Here is a 19,072-nt window from a genome sequence, read left to right on the forward strand (position 1 = left end):
GGCTGTACTGCTCCAGCTGCACCTGTTTCTACTGTGTTGCTACTCTACGGGCTATACCGCTCAAGCTGCAACTACCTCCGCTGTGTGCTACTCTGTGAGTTATAACGCTCAAGCTGCATCCACCGTCGCTGTGTGCTACATCAAGGGCTATACCGCTCAAGCTGCAACTACCTCCGCTGTGTGCTACTCTGTGAGTTATAACGCTCAAGCTGCATCCACCGTCGCTGTGTGCTACATCACGGGCTATACCGCTCAAGCTGCAACTACCTCCGCTGTGTGCTACTCTGTGAGTTATAACGCTCAAGCTGCATCCACCGTCGCTGTGTGCTACATCACGGGCTATACCGCTCAAGCTGCAACTACCTCCGCTGTGTGCTACTCTGTGAGTTATAACGCTCAAGCTGCATCTACCGTCGCTGTGTGCTACATCACGGGCTATACCGCTCAAGCTGCAACTACCTCCGCTGTGTGCTACTCTGTGAGTTATAACGCTCAAGCTGCATCCACCGTCGCTGTGTGCTACATCACGGGCTATACTGCTCAAGCTGCAACTACCTCCGCTGTGTGCTACTCTGTGAGTTATAACGCTCAAGCTGCAACCACCGTCGCTGTGTGCTACATCACGGGCTATACCGCGCAAGCTGCAACCACCTCCGCTGTGTGCAACTACACGGGCTATACCGCGCAAGCTGCAACCACCGTCACGGTGTGCTACATCACGGGCTATACCGCGCAAGCTGCAACCACCGTCGCTGTGTGCTACATCACGGGCTATACTGCGCAAGCTACAACCACCTTCGCTGTGTGCAACTACACGGGCTATACCTCTCAAGCTGCAAACCATCTCTACTGTGTGTCACTTCTCGGGCTATACTGCTCCAACCGCACCTGCCTCCGCTGTATTGCTGATCCTGGGACGGGACTGTTTAAACCACACCTGACTCTGTCAGCTGGCTCCTTCAAGTCATCTCTCGGAGCCTTTCCATCCAGCTTCTTCTGTTCCGCATTGGTCACTCCGGCTCAGTGGCATTCCAGGTCGTATAACCAAGCTGCTTGTTGTCCTCTTTCCTGGCTGAACTGTTCAAGTATCATTGAAAGTATTAATGCACTATTGGTATCGGGTCTCTGCCGCATCTACTGTGTATCTACAGCTACCTGGACTGTTTAACTCTCCGTTGATGTGTGCTGTGCCATTGTGATATCATACTCTCGTGCCTCATTCTTTCCACACTATTGCTAGACTGTTCATTCAAAGCCATATCTATTTACTCATTGATTATTCATATTGCCTATGTCATTGCCGGTGGCTCCGCCCACCTTGTACCACGTTTCTAGTGTATATACATCTACCAAGACTTTCCTGTATATTCATTCAGTCATCATTAAACATCTGATTATACTTTTATCCTGCATCTGTTATCTGTTTGAACCTCGGGGTACCATTACCACTCACCAGTGTATAGTTAGACTCTCCCTGAGGATCCGTTCTCACAACATCACTGAACGGATCCAGAGTCCAGAATACCAAACCATGACAGCTGCATTCTCAGTGATGTCACTGGTTCCTAGTGAATGGATAGGCTGCACTCTCAGTGATGTCACTGGTTCCTAGTGACTGGATAGGCTGCACTCTCAATGATGTCACTGGTTCCTAGTGAATGGATAGGCTGCATTCTCAGTGATGTCACTGGTTCCTAGTGAATGGATAGGCTGCACTCTCAGTGATGTCACTGGTTCCTAGTGAATGGATAGGCTGCACTCTCAGTGATGTCACTGGTTCCTAGTGACTGGATAGGCTGCACTCTCAATGATGTCACTGGTTCCTAGTGAATGGATAGGCTGCATTCTCAATGATGTCACTGGTTCCTAGTGACTGGATAGGCTGCACTCTCAGTGATGTCACTGGTTCCTAGTGACTGGATAGGCTGCACTCTCAGTGATGTCACTGGTTCCTAGGGAATGGATAGGCTACATTCTCAGTGATGTCACTGGTTCCTAGTGAAAGGATAGGCTGCATTCTCAGTGATGTCACTGGTTCCTAGTGACTGGATAGGCTGCACTCTCAGTGATGTCACTGATTCCTAGTGACTGGATAGGCTGCACTCTCAGTGATGTCACTGGTTCCTAGTGACTGGATAGGCTGCACTCTCAGTGATGTCACTGGTTCCTAGTGACTGGATAGGCTGCACTCTCAATGATGTCACTGGTTCCTAGTGAATGGATAGGCTGCATTCTCAGTGATGTCACTGGTTCCTAGTGAATGGATAGGCTGCACTCTCAATGATGTCACTGGTTCCTAGTGAATGGATAGGCTGCATTCTCAGTGATGTCACTGGTTCCTAGTGAATGGATAGGCTGCATTCTCAGTGATGTCACTGGATTTTAGTGACTGGATAGTCATACACACAAGTTTAATAGCGCTCGGGATGACCTCTATCAATATATGAGGTTCAGTATCCTTAACCATTAATTTTTTTCTACATGTTTAATACATTTTTGAGGTAGAATTAATTTGAAACAAAAATAAAATTGACTTGACAACCTAGTAAAAAAAAAAAGTTTAAATTGATTTAATAATATAATAAATTAAAAGAATTCAAACGACCACATATCACACATCACGTATCATACCATCTATAAATACAAAATGTCATGCATCATACTCCTACCTCCCCATTGGTTACAGTAGTAAAGTCAAAACCTGACGATGATATATCTGTAGACCCGGATCAGAATTTCAAGTCCCCTGTAAGATAGGCAGGACACCATCCCAAGCCTAGGAACATACTGTCCCAATATTTTCTAAACACAGGTGTTGAATTACCCAATCCGGGGAACTCTGTCCGTTCGTCCTGTGTTCTGTGAATCTTGGTTTAATACACAAAGCAGCTTCCTCGGCTGAGTGTAGGTGTCAAAGGAACTTTATAACCTAAACAGGAATATTCATGCAAATATACAACTGTTCTGTGCTGGGAATTGTTTCATAGCTTTTTGGGGGTTTTTAAGACTAAATACCTAATCGATCCCCTCTGTTCCGCAGGTTACACATTACCAAAAGCATATTTTTTTAAACATGTTAAACTGTGTCAACCTAAATGACAATCCGTCTTAAAAAGCAAGTGTTAAAAAGTGGTCTTTAACACCACAACCTAATTAGACTTTATTAAACGTATACCAGACACAAACATACATATACGTATCTATGCGGGATTATCTTTTTTTCCTGCCCTTTAAGGCTAATTATCATCTAGCTTCACACAGATTACCATGTTCACATAATATATTTTATATAATATTATATATAATATACAGTTTACTGTTTGACTGAACAATTACCTGTTAGTCTCAATATTAAAGCCTCACCAAACATTACAGTGCTCTACTTTGTACATATTTGAAACATAAAGCTAAAAAAACAATGTTCACCCTCACCATGAATTTTCAGTACAGTTTTGCAAAAAAAAAAAAAAAAAAGTAGGGTTTTATTGGTTAAATATCCCCCCATAGCTACTTACCCTGTCCCCAGGAAACTGTTGCTGCATTTAGTAAAATGCAAACCTTTCTTCAATAGGATGGTGTCTGGCATGTACAGCGGTAATAGGTTCCTCCACCTTCTGCAGACATGTCCGTACAGGACCTCATTTTTTGCCTGTCCACACATTTAGGTGCACTTCTAGTTTGCAAATCCATCGCCCAAGAGTGGAGAGCAGTTGTGCACCTCCATGTGCAAGGCGTTTTGCGTTGTGCATGAAGTGCGCATGATATATGAGATTCTTTATCATTGAGGATAAGTAGTTTTGCAGCCCTCGGGTACAGCAATGGGCTCTGGTATTGTGCCATTATCTGCCAGTGTACTTTATGTAATAACTCACAGAGAATTTTATATTACCTCACAATGCATCAACCAAATTCTTTGTAAGTATGTAGACAACCTGCTGATTGTGAGATTCAGTGTCTGACTTCATTGATTTACTTTATTGATTTGCCTGGTTTAACTTGATCATGGCCACTGACTTTTTTTTATCTCTTAGAACTTTACACCTGTGAGAAAATTGAACCTTTCTTGGGCAGATGGATTTCATCCATCCTCCCTCTTCAGATAGATACCTTAAGCCAGACCTTGGTTGCTGTAGACCAACATCAAGAGATAGTGGACAATTTCTGACAATGAAGGTAAAAATCTTCAGTCCTATCTAATTAGCTTTGAAGGGTCTTGAGAGCCCATAGGCAGTTTGAAAACCCTTTTTTCACTACCAAGTTCTCTTGGACCAGGGTCTGCAGAAGACAAACGGATATAGTTAGAAGACTATCAACGCCTAACAGTAGCAACATATCATCATTCATCCAAGGCAAGCGTGGGATTCAGGTGGGGTTGTCATTTGAAGGGCCTGCCCACCCAGACAGAACTCGTCTCTCAAGGGAATACCAAAATGGTCTGCTACAGATTTGGAAAGGACCACTTATGCAGTGGGCTACTAAAGGGTCTACAAAGTTGCCAGCATCGATATCAAGTGCAGACTGTAGTTCTGAACCTGTCTTCTGAACATTTTGGTTCCAACTGAGCAGTAAACCATCTAGTCTTACCACCGCCACCAGGAAAGTGATCTCCGACAGCCACCAAGGGAATAGTGTCCAGTGTGTAAACCACTGTGATTGTTGGTAATGCTACTTGTGTTGTAATATTTATAATGAAGTTTTGTACCTTGTATGATTGCCTTATATTCGTAGTAATATTCTCTTCCTTTTATTCATACACATTTATTTGTGTTTTACTTATTCCATCTACCTAAAAGAGTCACCCCAGTAATTGGGTGACGTTACCATAGGTAGTAAGGGAATAATAAAGACTCATTAGACAGTAATAATTAGAGATGCTCACTGACCCCCGTGTTCTGGTTTTGGTTTTGGTTTTAGATCTGGATTAACTTCGGGTTTTGATTTTGGTTTTGGCAAAACCGCCCTCGTGTGTTTTGGTTTTGGTTTTGGATCTGTATTTTTTAGAAAAATTGTTAAAATATGCTAAAATCACATAATTATGCTCTTTTTTTGTTCCTACATTATTATTAACCTCAATAACACTAATTTTAAGTCATTCGCAGTCAATTTTGACCACCTCACAGGTCACAATATTATTTTCATTCACTTTCAAACAAAGACTGCAGTGACCTGGCTGGATGGTAAGCGACAGAGCAATGACACAAACACACGGCAGTTCCAAGCACATCTAGGACACATTGCCACACAGCAGTGGCAGAAAAGAAAAGTGGTGTAATTAACAATGGAGCAATGGAGCTCTCCTCTTTGTATGTTACCTATATAACACAGTAGAATGTGACAGCAAATTCAGAAGACCAAGCCTGCCAGCCCTAGCATTTGTATTTCAGCAATGACAATTAGCAATGAAGCAATGGAGCTCTCCTCTTTGTGTGTTACCTATATAACACTGTACATTATGGGACTGCAGATTTAGAAGCAATGGAGCACTCCTGAATGTCACTGTAGACTTTGAAGAACACTGCTACCCCTCCTCTTTCTATTCTACCAATGTTGCTGCCCAACTGCTCTACAGACTGCCAAGAACTATGCTACCCCTTCTGTATCCCTCTGTGAAATGGTGCTGGATCGCCGTGGAGGGCGGTACTTATAGAATCCAAAAGTCCCGAGATCCAACGACGTAACAATGACGTTTTGCCTCCGAAAAGCGCAAAAGTACCGAGCCGAGCCTGATCTGATAAGTTCGGGTGTGTTCGGTTCTCGGGGGAACCGACCCTGAGCATCTCTAGTAATAATTGATGAGGAAGGGAACTGATGAGCATATTTCTAAAACATATAGGGCCTGAGTCATTAAGGAGAGTAAAGCATAAAAAAGGAGTAACATTTGCACCTTGGCAAAACCATGTTGTATTGGAGGGGGAGGTAAATTTAAAATGTGAGGCAGATTTATAGTTTGGGTAGGGCATGTCCTAGATCAACTTTATATTTCAATGTAATAATAAAGCTAGCAAGTATTTGTGTGGTAGATGAAAAAACAGCCAGTATTTAACTTATGTACAAAATAATAAACTGATTTGCACCCCTTACATTGTAACATGGTTTGTCCCAGGGAACATTTACTCCTTTGCTTGCCTTAATGACTCAGGCCCATAGTAAGGGATTGTATTAAAAGTTCGCTAATATTTACAAATAAATAGGTTGCAAGTTTCCATACCTTGACAGAACTTGAGCTGATTGACAGCTGAGCGTAAGCTATATAAGCTATTATCAGCTAATTCAGAGAGGTCCAGTCTCTGTGTCCTTCTACAGGCTCCGCACACAGGAAATCTGCTGTGCAAAGCAAAATAAATCACCCCCCATTATCACAGTTGTATTAGATTTAATTCTTCTTAATAGACGGTTTATTTTAGCATCTTATAAAATCATGCGCACGCCATTACTTTATAAGAACAGCGGATAATCACAAAGCATACAGCCTGCACTAGTTTATAAATACCTTTTACATGGCGATGTAAAAAAATTAATGTATACTATAATAATGATTAATTTTTTTCAGCCTTTTGTATAAATAATGTGTCTGCTCTGTCTTATCCAGATGTCCACAGATAATGATAAAAATGTTCATATAACAGTCAGTTTCTGTTTTGTTTGGGGGGGAGGGGGTTGTATTGTGTTTTATACTTATTGAGCTTGTTACATTGTTACTGTACAGCATAAATAATTATATTTTGTAGATGCAATTTATTTTAGTTGTTTTGAGTGTAATTAAAAGCTTTTTGTTTTTGTTTTGTTTTTTTGTTTTGGTTCACTATACCAGATCAAGGTGGTTGATGTATTATAGTAATATTATTTTAAGGCAGAAAAGAACAAACTCATTTGTACTTTGTGTTCTTTTTTCTTTTCTTTTTATGTTTCTCTTATTGTGGTTTTTTGTTTGTTTTTTTGTTCTTAGGTTTTTTTTCTCTCCCTTATCGTGTGTGTGTGTGTGTGTGTGTGTGCTTTTATCTCCCGGTGAAAGAATTTAAAGACACATCCTATTTTAGTACTGTGAAAGCAGGTTGCATTTTTAGCATCCGCTTAAAATATTTACCTGTTTACTTTAAAGGGAAATAAAACCATAAAGCATCGATCACTGTAAACATTCTCCCAGGAATTAAGCCAGTTTACCCCCCCCCCCCCTAATTCTTTGCAATCCATAAATCCACCCACACCAAAAATTCCAGTGTTTCCCTGTGTGTCAGAGGCGATCCTGGGATGCCAGACTGACACCAGGGTGAAACTCTCAGACACCTTTCGCTTGCTCACGATGGAAAGATCCTTAGAGGATGGGGAAGCGTTGTAGTGGTGTCATGCTCTTATAAGGGAATGTCACTACACGGGAGATCTGCTTTCCTAATACATCCCTCAGAAAATTTGTATTTTAAGTAGGTGTAGACATGTTCCTATAAGGGGGTCTGCTGGAAATGTATAACACTCCTGCTCTACGGCTAGGCTCCTTTGAAGATGTGTGGTGCAGTGGTAATATCGCTGGTCTTAAAAACACAAGCTTGTGGTTCCCCTCTATCCCCATCCACTTTAGTGCATGACCACTTGTGGCCCACAGGCAGCTTGCTTGTGGGAAGATCTGCAGCAGCAGTGAGCACAGAGCAACCTCTCTCTCTCTCTCTCTCTCCCTCTCCCTCTCTCTGGAAGAGCCAGCTAATTAGACAGCTAACCAGTTAACAAGGAGGGTGTTGAAGTGACAGGTGAAAACCCAAAACCCTCCTCTCACTTCTCCTGGCATTGGCTATGTACTGTATGTGAGGAGTGTAAGGAAGAAGGTGGGGGGGATCACATGTCCCAGCATCAATGAACCTACATGACTGTTTAGTTGAACAGGGGAATGTTGCCTATGATGTCACAGTTTTGTCTTTATTAAGAGCTCAGTGAGAAAGAATCCAGTTCCCCCTCATAACCAGCCAAAGGACACATCTCCTTCCTGGAGTCCGACACAACTCTCTATATCACATTAGTACTGGGATTACTTCTCAAGGCTCCAGACAGGACTGTGAGCAGCCAGTGAGCGGAGGAGAGAGAGCACAGCAAAAAAAGTAAGAGCTAAGGGGGATATATGGAGTGCGAGCTGCTTGTGTGTGGAGTGTGCACATAGACAGATGTACTGCAAATCATATGGCAGCGTTGCAAATATTTTTTCCTGCATTACTGTAAATATAATATATGCACTTTGGGAGATTCTAAAGAAGTTTGCAAAACTTGTATGCAGATATAGGCTGACATGACTTGTATGTAGATATTTACTGGCATTGACAGGTATGTATATATATATATATATATATATATATAATACATATATATATAATGTGAGTATATGTATTTACGTATTTGGAGATGTATGCTAAGAACCTCATGTTTATTTCAGATATTATATTGTATATTGATATTGCAGAGTTAAGTACACCAATGTTTGTTATTGTTTTGAGCATGTCTTTAGTGTCTAATATTATAAATATATAATGTATATGTTTTGCATTCTTCCTGTCATCTCCTTTTTGCGTGTTCTCAATGCTGGGAAAAGTTGTCCCTTTAATTTGTCATGTTTCAGCACTTTAGCTGTCAGAGAGCTCTCATTCAGGTTACTGCTGTTGCCGTGGTGTATTTGGGGTCAAAAAATGAGCTCTCTGCACCCTCTAACCTCCCCGTAGTGGAACGCATACAAACCTCAGTCTGATCCTGTTTCATATGTAGTCGGCATCCAAAACCCACAAGTTTTCCGAGCTAAAATAATCATTGTTTTTCCTGCAGAGATTATCGAAATATTTCACTGTACTCCCCCACAAGTGTATAACTCGGAGATATAATGTTACTTGTGCAATTTTTAGCTTTTTACGCATATTTGACTGTGAAATCGAGTTCAACTTTTAAGCTGTTTGGAAAATGCAAGATTTGCCTGGGCAGATCTCTGGCGTGTTTGATAGGAGATGTGTTTGGTTTTTTTCGGAGAGGGGCTGTATAACTCATTTCTTGCCAGTCTTACTTGATTGGGAAAGCAGATTTTTAGGGCAAAGGTTGGAATTGGGAATTAAGAACTCATTTGTTCAGTAAAACAATTGGCCAGCTGTCCCAATGATGAGTACCGGAATTCTGACAATATCCTGAGGAATCTCTTCTAAAGCATTGCACAGGTGGGGGGCATCAGGTCTCCAAAATCTGAATATGCCACTCTGGGTTTTCCTGGGCACTTTTTTTAGCTCATTATTTGAGTGCCCCTTTAGTGTGTGGTGCTTAGGGGTTGTTGGTGGCAGGGACAGGTGCCTACCTGGGCAGGACAAAACGACGTTAACATGTGAAGGCATCAACAGAGATTCCGATAGCGGAGACTCTGGGAATGAAGCTCTCTTTGTTACACTTGATGTCTCTGTTCAGTGGGTGAGAAAAACATGCTACAAGGGCGCCCCCTGTGGGCATACAATTAAAACTATATTAGTAGAGCAGTGGTTAGAGAAACCAGTGCCCATAAAATGCCCAACACAGGCTGCTCAAGACTTGTAATGTCTGCTGAAGGTCTCTGACCCTGGCGCTGCACAGCTGGTAATGCCTTCGCTCTGGTGCCCATCGGTCATGGCACGCATTGTTGACATTCTTAGTATTTTTATCCGCTGAGCAGTTTGCTAAAATATGTCCCATTTTACGCAGCTGGATGCCTGGGAACGCCACCAGGGCAGTGTGTCGGTTATACAGTCCCGTTATAGGATGGAGATCATCTGTGGTGTTGTGTTTATAAGAGACCTGAATTTGTGCTTGTTGGCAGTAATACTGGTTTTCCCAATACAGTCATATAACAGGCTTCTCTTTCTGTGTTTTCAGGGTTCCCCTATTTATTCTGTAAAACATTATCTCACGGATAGCGGGTGCTGGATACATTCACCAGGTAAGTGTGCGTTCCTTCTACCTCTCCTCCCCTCTTCTCTCCTCTCTTCTCTTCTCTCCTCTCCGTGTCTCCCACTCTTCCTTCTGACCTTGGTTCAAAATGTGTTTTATATTATTGGATGTGATAGACGATTCTTTCTTGGTCTCCCCTCTCTGTCCTATATGCCCCTGATTGTAATGTACTATAACTCCAGATCTGGCTGGTTGTGATGACTGAGCACGGTCGTACTCACTGTCCTCTCGTGAGGTTCGTGAAACACACAGTAGTTTTCTGCTGTTGTATTCGACATACACTGTTTGTTTATATACATACAGTTCTAGGTGTCGTCTATAGCTCCGATACCAAATACTTTGTCAATAAGCGAGTCGGATGTTTGATTGAGTTAATGAATGTTATGTAATGTGATCACTGGTCCTGTTTGTGCAAACAATATAATCATATCTTTCTTATAATACCATAAAAGTATTATATATACAGCTGCGGAAGAGGTTGATGCTTTGTAAATGACTAATAACAGTTTCCCCGTTATTTGCGAGAGATCTGCTGTACGTATAGTGTTGGTATTTGACTTACAATTATTTTAGCAGCGTTGATAATGATTGTGTTGGATCTGTGTATAGACAGACATTGAGGTGTCTGTGTCCTGGCTCTTATCACTAGCAGAGATTTAGGATTGTGAGGTTTCGTGTTCTATTAGGGGGATAAGAATTTTAGTGTGTATTTTGGGTCCCTCTGTTTCCTGTACTACTTTAGTCTCTTTGATGTGGTTTTGTGATGTGCCAGTATGTCTGTTCGTGATAATGGTCCTGGAACCAGGGGAGGGCTGGGAAATTTTAGCCCGTGGGGGGGCGAGACTCAGCTTAGCAGCCTATTGGGAACATTTTAAAGGGAAGAAAATGCAGGTGGCCCAGCACAAGGTATCCCACTATGGCAGAGCCCCGGGGGGGCAAATGCCCCCCGAACCCAGCCTGGCACCTACCGGTTGTGGTGACCGCAGTCATAAATATATATCCCTAGGTGAGATACGTTTGTGTGATTTAAGTATCTGATGAGTGTGTCTCTAATCTAATCTCCATTCCACGCAGGTCTCGGTGGTACTCAGGATGTTGCGGACGCTCCTTCCACATTGCAGTTTGGCGGTCTTCATCCTAAGTTGTTCCTTCCCCGCCCACGGGAGACCGACGCAGGGGCTCAATGGCAGAGTGTAAGACACTGGCTCTGTCCTGATTAACTCATCAGTGTATGTGTATATATACAGTATATGTACGTGTGCATGTGAATACCTGCCAGTCTGCTCGCATAGGGGTCTATTTATGACCCTTTGTTTTTTTCACTTGTTACTTTTCAATCCTTATCTCCTTGATAAGGATTGAAAAGTAACGGCTATGTATTAAAAAACTTCTCAGGGACAGCAGTGCCGATAACCTGCTGTCCCTGAGAAGTGACTCACCTGATCATCGCAGTCTTTTCTCAAGTTTAAAGGCTGCGGTGATCTTCTCTTTTTTTTTTTCTTTTTTGCTAGTGCGCATGTACCGACTGAAAAGTTGGTGCATGCGCACTAGCATCCTGGCCGGCAAACTGTAGGATGAGTGACAGGAAGGGATCACATGATCCCTCCACACATGCGCTGTCCAGCTCTGCTCTTCAGATCAGAGCTGGACAGCGCGAAAGTTTTCAGATATGTTAATGTACGCCAGCTTCAGATGGCACCAGCTTCAGATGGCGCCAGCTTCAGATGGCTCCAGCTTCAGATGGCTCCAGCTTCAGATGGCGCCAGCTTCAGATGGAGTACATTAACATGTAAAAAAAGAGAAAATTTTCTCTAGTTAGCCTTTAATACATAGCGGTTCTGAGCACTTCCCATACACTGTTATGGGGAGTGTTCAGAAAACCGATAGGAAATGCAAAGCAGCAGATATCTGAGATATCTGCTGCGATGCTTCAATGATACATAGTAATTTCACGGTAAACACCCGAAAACTGTTGTTTTCGGGTGTTTAACACAGGAAAAATCCTTTATAAATAGACCCTATAGTGATTTATGTGTCGTTAAAAGCGCCTTACGTTTGAGGGCATGCATGCTTGGAAAGTGTGTGCTGTGGTGTTCTTCTGTGTGCACACGCATGATTATAGACTTATATAACACATCTCTACCCAGTGTTCATCTCAAACGAGCCCCTTGACGGATAAGCTTCCTACCCAGGTGAAAGGTTTAATCTTGTCAGACAGTTCTTACGTTACATATGGAAGGAAATAGGAGAAGAATCAAGTGAGCACATGCAGCGTTTATGGGAGATGTGTAATTATATCTGCACGGGAGAAAACCTCTCAGTACATTAACGTCAGCCGGACCCCCCAGGCAAATTGTACAGATAAATGCTGTATTGTGTTCTCAGGCTAAGTACAAGGGAGGGTGTGGGCTTTACAAGACCACGGGAGATCAGACAACCCAGTACGGCTGCTGCTTTCAAACACGGTTAAAGGGGTGTTCCGCCTTCAGATAACTTGAATGTATTGGCTTGTATGAGGCCTCTTACAACTTTTACTAAATAAATAGCTTCATTTGTCTTCTCAGCTTCCAGCTGTTTCCAAGCAGTAAATCAAAGTTATATGAAGGTGGAAATCCCTTTAAACACAGATTGCAAACATCACACCAGAAGACAGAATCACGTTTAACATTCTACAGACGTACTAACCAGCGACATGAACATGATTACAAGGCACACGCCTGTAATGCATAGAGCAGACATTCAACAACACCAGAACATACAGTGATTGCAAATAGATACCCCGAGTATTGAAAAATAAAAATAACAGTTGCTGCAGTACCATCTCTAGCCAGGTGATGGCGCTGCAGGCACACTTGCACTAGAGGTATGTGTGTTCCATTTACATATAGGGAATACAATTTATTTAAATATAGAGACTCCCCTCTCGGGCAATAACCGTCTAGACCAGTTTAAGGCTATTTGTAGCTGGCAGGACATGATGGTACTTGTAGTTCCACAACAGCTAGGAGGATGTCTACCTCTGATTTAGACTAATCAGACATTAACTGAAGCGTCAAATAAACAAATAATAATACACAAATATCATTAATATTAATGCAAAATAAACAAAATTTGGTGTTTGTGATATCCCCCAGTTAGTGTGCGCACACCTGTGTTTGTAAAGGGTACCTGTGTGTGTGTGTGTGTGTGTGTGTGTGTGTGTGTGTGTGTGTGTGTGTGTGCTAGACTCGTTGGTTCTTACGCAAGGGTTAACAGCATAGCAGGATGTGTATTTCAGTTGGGGCAACACTTTAGTTTGTCCTATGTAACCACAATTAGAATCCTGAACGTCCGTAGAACCCATTCTGGAATCTGTTATTGGATTTAACTTTTTGCTAGAACCCAACTTAAAGGGCCACTTAACTTCTAACACATGTTAACCAGATATGAAAAGACCTCTAGTAAAACTCACAAGTCTGTATGTAGTCGTTCCCGTACCTTTGCATTGTATATAGCCTTGTTGTGTGCAACGTTCAGTATAAACCATGAGTAGACAACCCGCGTCTCTCCACTGTTGTAATTACAAATCCCATGGAATTCCGGGACTTGTATCCTCAATACCAGAAGAGCTGCAGGTTGCCTATCTCTGATATAAACTTGCCCGAAGGACTCTTCTCCTGTTGACATTTTGTGTTCTCCTCCCATAGGCGAAGGGCCGTCTCTGAACACCAGTTCCTCCATGACAACAGCAGATCCCTCCAGGAGCTCCGGCGCAGAAACTTCTTACAGAACCTCATAGAAGGCGTCAACACGGCCGAGATACGGGCGGTGGCCGATGAATCGCCGCGTCCCATCCCCAGCGTCAAGAACTTTAACACTCTGCGTGTGTTGGGTGAGGAGGAAGGAGTCACAAGTCACCTTACTCAGGAGACTCATAAATCTCTGAGCTTCAAGGACCCACCACCCAAGATTCCCGGCAAGAAGAAGAAGGGAAAGCCGGGCAAACGAAAGGAGCAAGACAAGAGGAAGAGGAGAGAAAGGTCAGCACTGGAAAGTCTACAGGACCCACCCGGATCAGACCTTTGGTGGGAAGAACTTGGTATCAGGTCAGTAGAGAGCGATGGACTGTTAGAGCGTAAGGGTTATATTTGTCGGTGACTCAATCATTTCGCTGGTTTGGAAAGTACCCAAAGTATCGATGTTTAAGGGAGGAATCCCAATGGGGATGCCAAAATAACGGATGGCATCATAGGCCAATCAATGGCAAGGCCAAATTACTGCCAAATATCCTAAGAGACATGTCTTTCAGTGTGTCCGTGACAGGGGAGATGGTGAACACCCTCCCAAACAAATGGCCATGCCAACACCACTTGGCAACGTGTAAGGTTCCCCAAACGTCACCTTCTGTGGCCCGTATCTTATCCAACAATAGAAATTTCATATCTAATTAGCACTGAGGCAGTAAACCTGAAGGACCTGCCATCCAATATGCAACATCCAAACAAGTTAAGCTCACCCTTCTTCTCTTTACAATATGAAGATAAATATATAAATAGATATGTAAAAGAGTCCATACTCTAGAGATATCACCAGGGGGCTTGTTTCATCAGTGTGCTCTGTTATCCACACCAACCAGTCCATTTCAAGCTGTTATCCATCTGTTCAGGTTTAGAAAATGAAAGCAAACATTTGATTGGTTACAGCAAGTTCATAGGAGATAGATATATATATATATATATATATATATCTCTTGTGGAGAAAAATTAAAACAACTTCTCATAGAAAAAGGGTCATTAAACTCTCCAGTCATGGCGTGATCATCTCTTAATCTAAATTCCGTATTCATCCTCTCTCTCTTCCCCCCTGCGTGGGCTGATATTCTCTCTGCTACTTTCCAAACGAGCTGCAAATTTTATTGCAAGACAGTGAAATTCAAGTGCATTCTGGACGAGTATCCTATGAAAAACCCACGGCTAATACACTCATTTATCCGCTGAGTTTAATACAGCCCGATGCAAATTCTGTTGAGAACTTAGAATTTCAAGACATTCCATTTCCCCCCAAATATGTTGGGAGCAACAAATGTTCATCTCAATATAATAGAAGTTGTCCGCTACACCTCCCACTCCTCTACAGAAATGTGCGGGGTTTATTTTCCTAAGGCTTAGCTGGGAACATATAGTTTGCTCTCTTATTAAGAAATGTCTGTCCAGACTGCTTGTAAATACAGTGGGCTTTCCACCAGCACGTTCGTCTTATTGTTAATGTGTAAATGTCGTAAACGTTCACGCCATCCAGTTATAACGATTATTTACTAATGAGGAGCAATGTGGGCTGGCAGGAATCAGATTAATCTCTAAGGAGATTCCGTCGTGCTCAATGAGCCGCTGAACATCACAGGCTGTACGCACTTCCGCTTAATACGGTATTAAAATCTTTACTTATTTTAAAATAAGCCAAGATTTAACGCCAGACATCGCCACGGAGCGCCTTCGTACACCGTTCCGGAGGCGCATTACGCACGATTGAATCTCCACTCCCCCCAAGAAATTCCCTGTGGCCCTGGCGATAACAGTCATTTCTCCGCGGCTTCATATCACGGAGATATTAGAATGATTCAGGTGCCTAGCGCAAATTACATGGTACTGATCGGACGCCTGCTGCCACATTGGAACTGAGGGGTGTCTTGTACGGTATTAGTTTGTGACGTCACCATGAATTAACAATTTTGCCATGAAATCCTACTAAGTATTTCAAACAAGTTAAGCTCACCCTTTTTCTCTATTTCTCTTCACAGTACGCAATGAGAATTCAACTGGAGCTTCCTCTTCTATTGAAGAAAAAAAAATATGTTTATATAAAGAAAGAAAGCGGGGAGCACAGCGGAGAATATTCTGGACTCACATATTTGTTATGTATTTATTTCCTGTAAATACCCCCCCCCTCCCGGACCCCACGAGCGCTGTCCTCCCCCCCCCCCCCCCCCCGCCGTCTGTAATACTGCACAGCCGCCCCCCCTTGCGGCCCCCTTCCCTTATTTATTGGTTGGATTATGTATTTATTGTGTTTTATTTTTTAATCCGTGTGCTGCTGGCACCCCGTCTCATGTTGCACTTTATGTCCAGAACTCGCCAAATCTTTTGTGTATTTTTTGCTTTTTGTTTTTTGTTTTTTTTACTATTTTTTTTTATTTTTTGATATTGAATTGAACATATTTTTTATTTTATTTTATTTTATTTTCTCTTTTGTGCATGTTTGAAATGTGGCGACTGGTGGAATTTGTACAGAATGTGTAATAAATCCAGTGTCCAAAGTAAGCAAAGGCCTGTCTGGTTTTGAACCCCCCAGGTAATTGGGGCCAAATTTGCAAACCGCATTCACATAAACACTTAGTATTAAAGGAAAAATATTCTCCGTTTTATAGGAATAGTTACTTTTACAGACGCTACAAATGGTTGTGTTAAAGGAGATACTTGCTTTTCATTCCAGTTTGTATCCCATCAATAATAAGATGATATCTGCAAATATATATATATACATATGCATATATTTGTTCCCTTATGGTTGAAATCTTTGACTTATCAACATCTCTGGAGGACAAAGGGTTAATGGTTTTGCAACAAATTAACAAGAAACTCGCTGTGTTCCTGGCTGCCTGCCATGGTCCATACTAGTGAATGGAGAGCTCAGTCTACTGTCTTCTAATACTTACTTCATACAAGTTATCCGCATTCTCCAGCTCACAAGTACAAATCAACTCTAATAGATGCTTAATTCTCCAGCTGGATCCAGTGGAAAAGTAAAAATAACTAACATTAAATAACAGTAACGTGCAATTCATCTTATTATTAATTAGGGAATATGATTTAAAAAATAATGTCCTGTCTGTGTTCTCAGTATAGGACATTTCATTGTACATGTACTTTGGGGAAAGCTGCCACTAATATCCTTTAAATGGCTATTTCCATCGTTGCTCATGTGGGTTACACAAAGCCCCTTCCTCAGGGATGGTACAATGATGAGGACCCCCTAAATCTGTACTACCAACGCTCTACTGAGAGCCGGACAAGAGCCGCTGTCACTAGTACTGCAGAGGACAGTGCCCCTAGTGGTGAGATTTGGTTTTCCCAAGCAGTTTTTGAAATAACTTTGAAATCTTTTTACACCTGGAAAAGTGGAGATGTAAACGGCTCGGCCTACGGCTGGAAGCTGATTGGATGAGCCCCAGCGGAGACCCACGCGGTTTTACACCCAGAGAAAATAAGAACTTTATTTAGCCTGAGTTCTCCTTTAACACGGCCAGCTCCAGAATATATGAGGTTTTGTGGGTTTATTTCATTTTCAGTTTAAGGACATCGTTCTGCTCTTTGAAAACTATCCTATAGATTATCTCTTAAGTGCCGCCAGCCAGACAAAATACCAATGTGTCACAATGTATAGGAACTTTATAACGTGTAACTGAATTACAGATATTGGGATGCGGCCCGACAATACACCATGCATGGAGGTAGTGACATCACTGCTCTGGTACATTATTATACACGTTGGTTTAGCCACAAAACGGCGGACTCCTGTGTCTCCTCAAGCGATAATGTGTTATTATTGTTCTGGGGACCCCAAAATGAGGCAGTTCCCAATAAAATCAATTGCGTAGCTGAGAATCGGGGGGGGGGGGGGCCTTAAATCCAGATCTGGGGGCTCTACAAGTTACGTACTTCTGGGGTGGGTTTGTCAACAGCAACAAAACACTTGTGAGGCTAATAAGCAACTAATATATAATAATGGTGATGAATTAAACTGCAAAGTTCATTTATGTTAATAAACTTATCAGATTGGAGTGTGCTGGTTGTTTTATCCCTTAGTTGAGATAAAGTGGAAATGAAACAGAAAAATTACCTGTTTTTAAAACCTGGAGCACACACACAAATAGCAGCGCTGGAGCGTGAACTAAAATGTAAGGGTCAAAAATATATATAAATTGTATAATATATTAAATCAAATATTAGCCTCTATCAAGAAACCGAGGCAGAATACATACAACGGTCACTTCCAGAAATATAATCAAATACATTTTAATAATTCATCACATTAAAATCAATCTATGTAAAAAAACACACATAGTACCAGCCGATAAATATAGAATTATTAGATAGCTCAAACTAAAAGTTATATCACTATAAACTGGTCAGTGAAGATTACCTTATATATATTATATTAAATGGATAAGACCCACAAAGAGGCTGGGTAATGAGGAATCAATGTCAATTGATATTAGGGAGCTCTCTCCCACTTCCACTTGTCTCCTATAAATAGAATGACACCTACGTTAATATCACACTACAGCGCTACTATTTGTGTGTGCTCCAGTTTTATTATAGTGGGGATTAGCAATTAAGTGTCTGCAGCTACACTGTGGGTATTTCAGTTTGGTGCAGCCCAACGCGGATCCTTTATTTTTAAAACCGCCACAGAACAGACATTTATTCATAGTCAGGAAAGTGATAAATGAGTCTTTAATATTGGCGTCTCTTTTACAACCTGGGTGACTGGCGGCTGCCATGATGACGTCACTTAGAGCGGATGTGACTGTGGGACAGACTTTCGCAGAAATGTGGCAACGTGTAGTGCGTAATCTCTGGTTCATTTTCTAAATTACTAGGTGCAGCTTGTACAATGAAAAACAATTTTCGTTGGGGTTTAGAGCCACGATTTACAATATATTTTCCTAGTGGTGACAGTCCTGCGTTCTACGAGCAGCTACAGCCCACCCAGCCGGCGTTGGGTGGGAGTCCCCCTGTACGGTCATCACATAAAGATGTTTTTGCAGGTGTTTGTGCTGTTTAGAGGACTGTAGAGGACTGTTTAACAGACGGGAAGCCTGGAGCTTTCCCCGGGAACAGAAGAACATTACACACAGTTAAGGATTTAACGTGCAGATTGAGATCAGCGCTGGGTAGGGTCATTAAGCAGCAAAATGTGTCTTATCTCGGTATGGAAATTGGACCAGCAGCAAAGTAGCCACAAACCTGCCTTGGGAAGGATCCGGATGTCCCCATCAGAATTAATTTCATGTAAAAACAGCGTTCCAGTCTTTTTCCTCTATTAGTGGTGAAATAAGTCAGAAATAAACATTTCTTGTTGCCGAGAGCCGTGAACAAAG

At 42.1% G+C, this 19,072-nt stretch overlaps 1 protein-coding gene across 1 annotated transcript; it reads left to right on the forward strand.

Annotated features, from left to right (window-relative positions):
- The first annotated feature begins 7,305 nt into the window (after positions 1-7,305).
- On the forward strand, positions 7,306-16,251 carry PTHLH (parathyroid hormone like hormone). The gene is made up of 5 exons (XM_075205521.1): positions 7,306-8,084; positions 9,859-9,922; positions 11,008-11,126; positions 13,620-14,018; positions 15,710-16,251. Exons 3-5 carry the CDS (start codon positions 11,026-11,028, stop codon positions 15,717-15,719), a joined length of 510 nt encoding a protein of 169 aa, XP_075061622.1. The 5' UTR covers positions 7,306-8,084; positions 9,859-9,922; positions 11,008-11,025; the 3' UTR covers positions 15,720-16,251.
- The last annotated feature ends 2,821 nt before the right edge of the window (positions 16,252-19,072 follow it).

Source organism: Mixophyes fleayi, chromosome 4 (genome assembly GCF_038048845.1).
Source record: "Mixophyes fleayi isolate aMixFle1 chromosome 4, aMixFle1.hap1, whole genome shotgun sequence".
Taxonomy (NCBI): Eukaryota; Metazoa; Chordata; class Amphibia; order Anura; family Limnodynastidae; genus Mixophyes; species Mixophyes fleayi.

Coding starts and splice junctions, on each gene's coding strand:
- PTHLH (XM_075205521.1), top strand. CDS start 11,026: ATGTTGCGGACGCTCCTTCCACATTGCAGTTTGGCGGTCTTCATCCTA. Junction 11,127..13,619: donor CAGGGGCTCAATGGCAGAGT/GTAAGACACTGG, acceptor CTCCTCCCATAG/GCGAAGGGCCGTCTCTGAAC.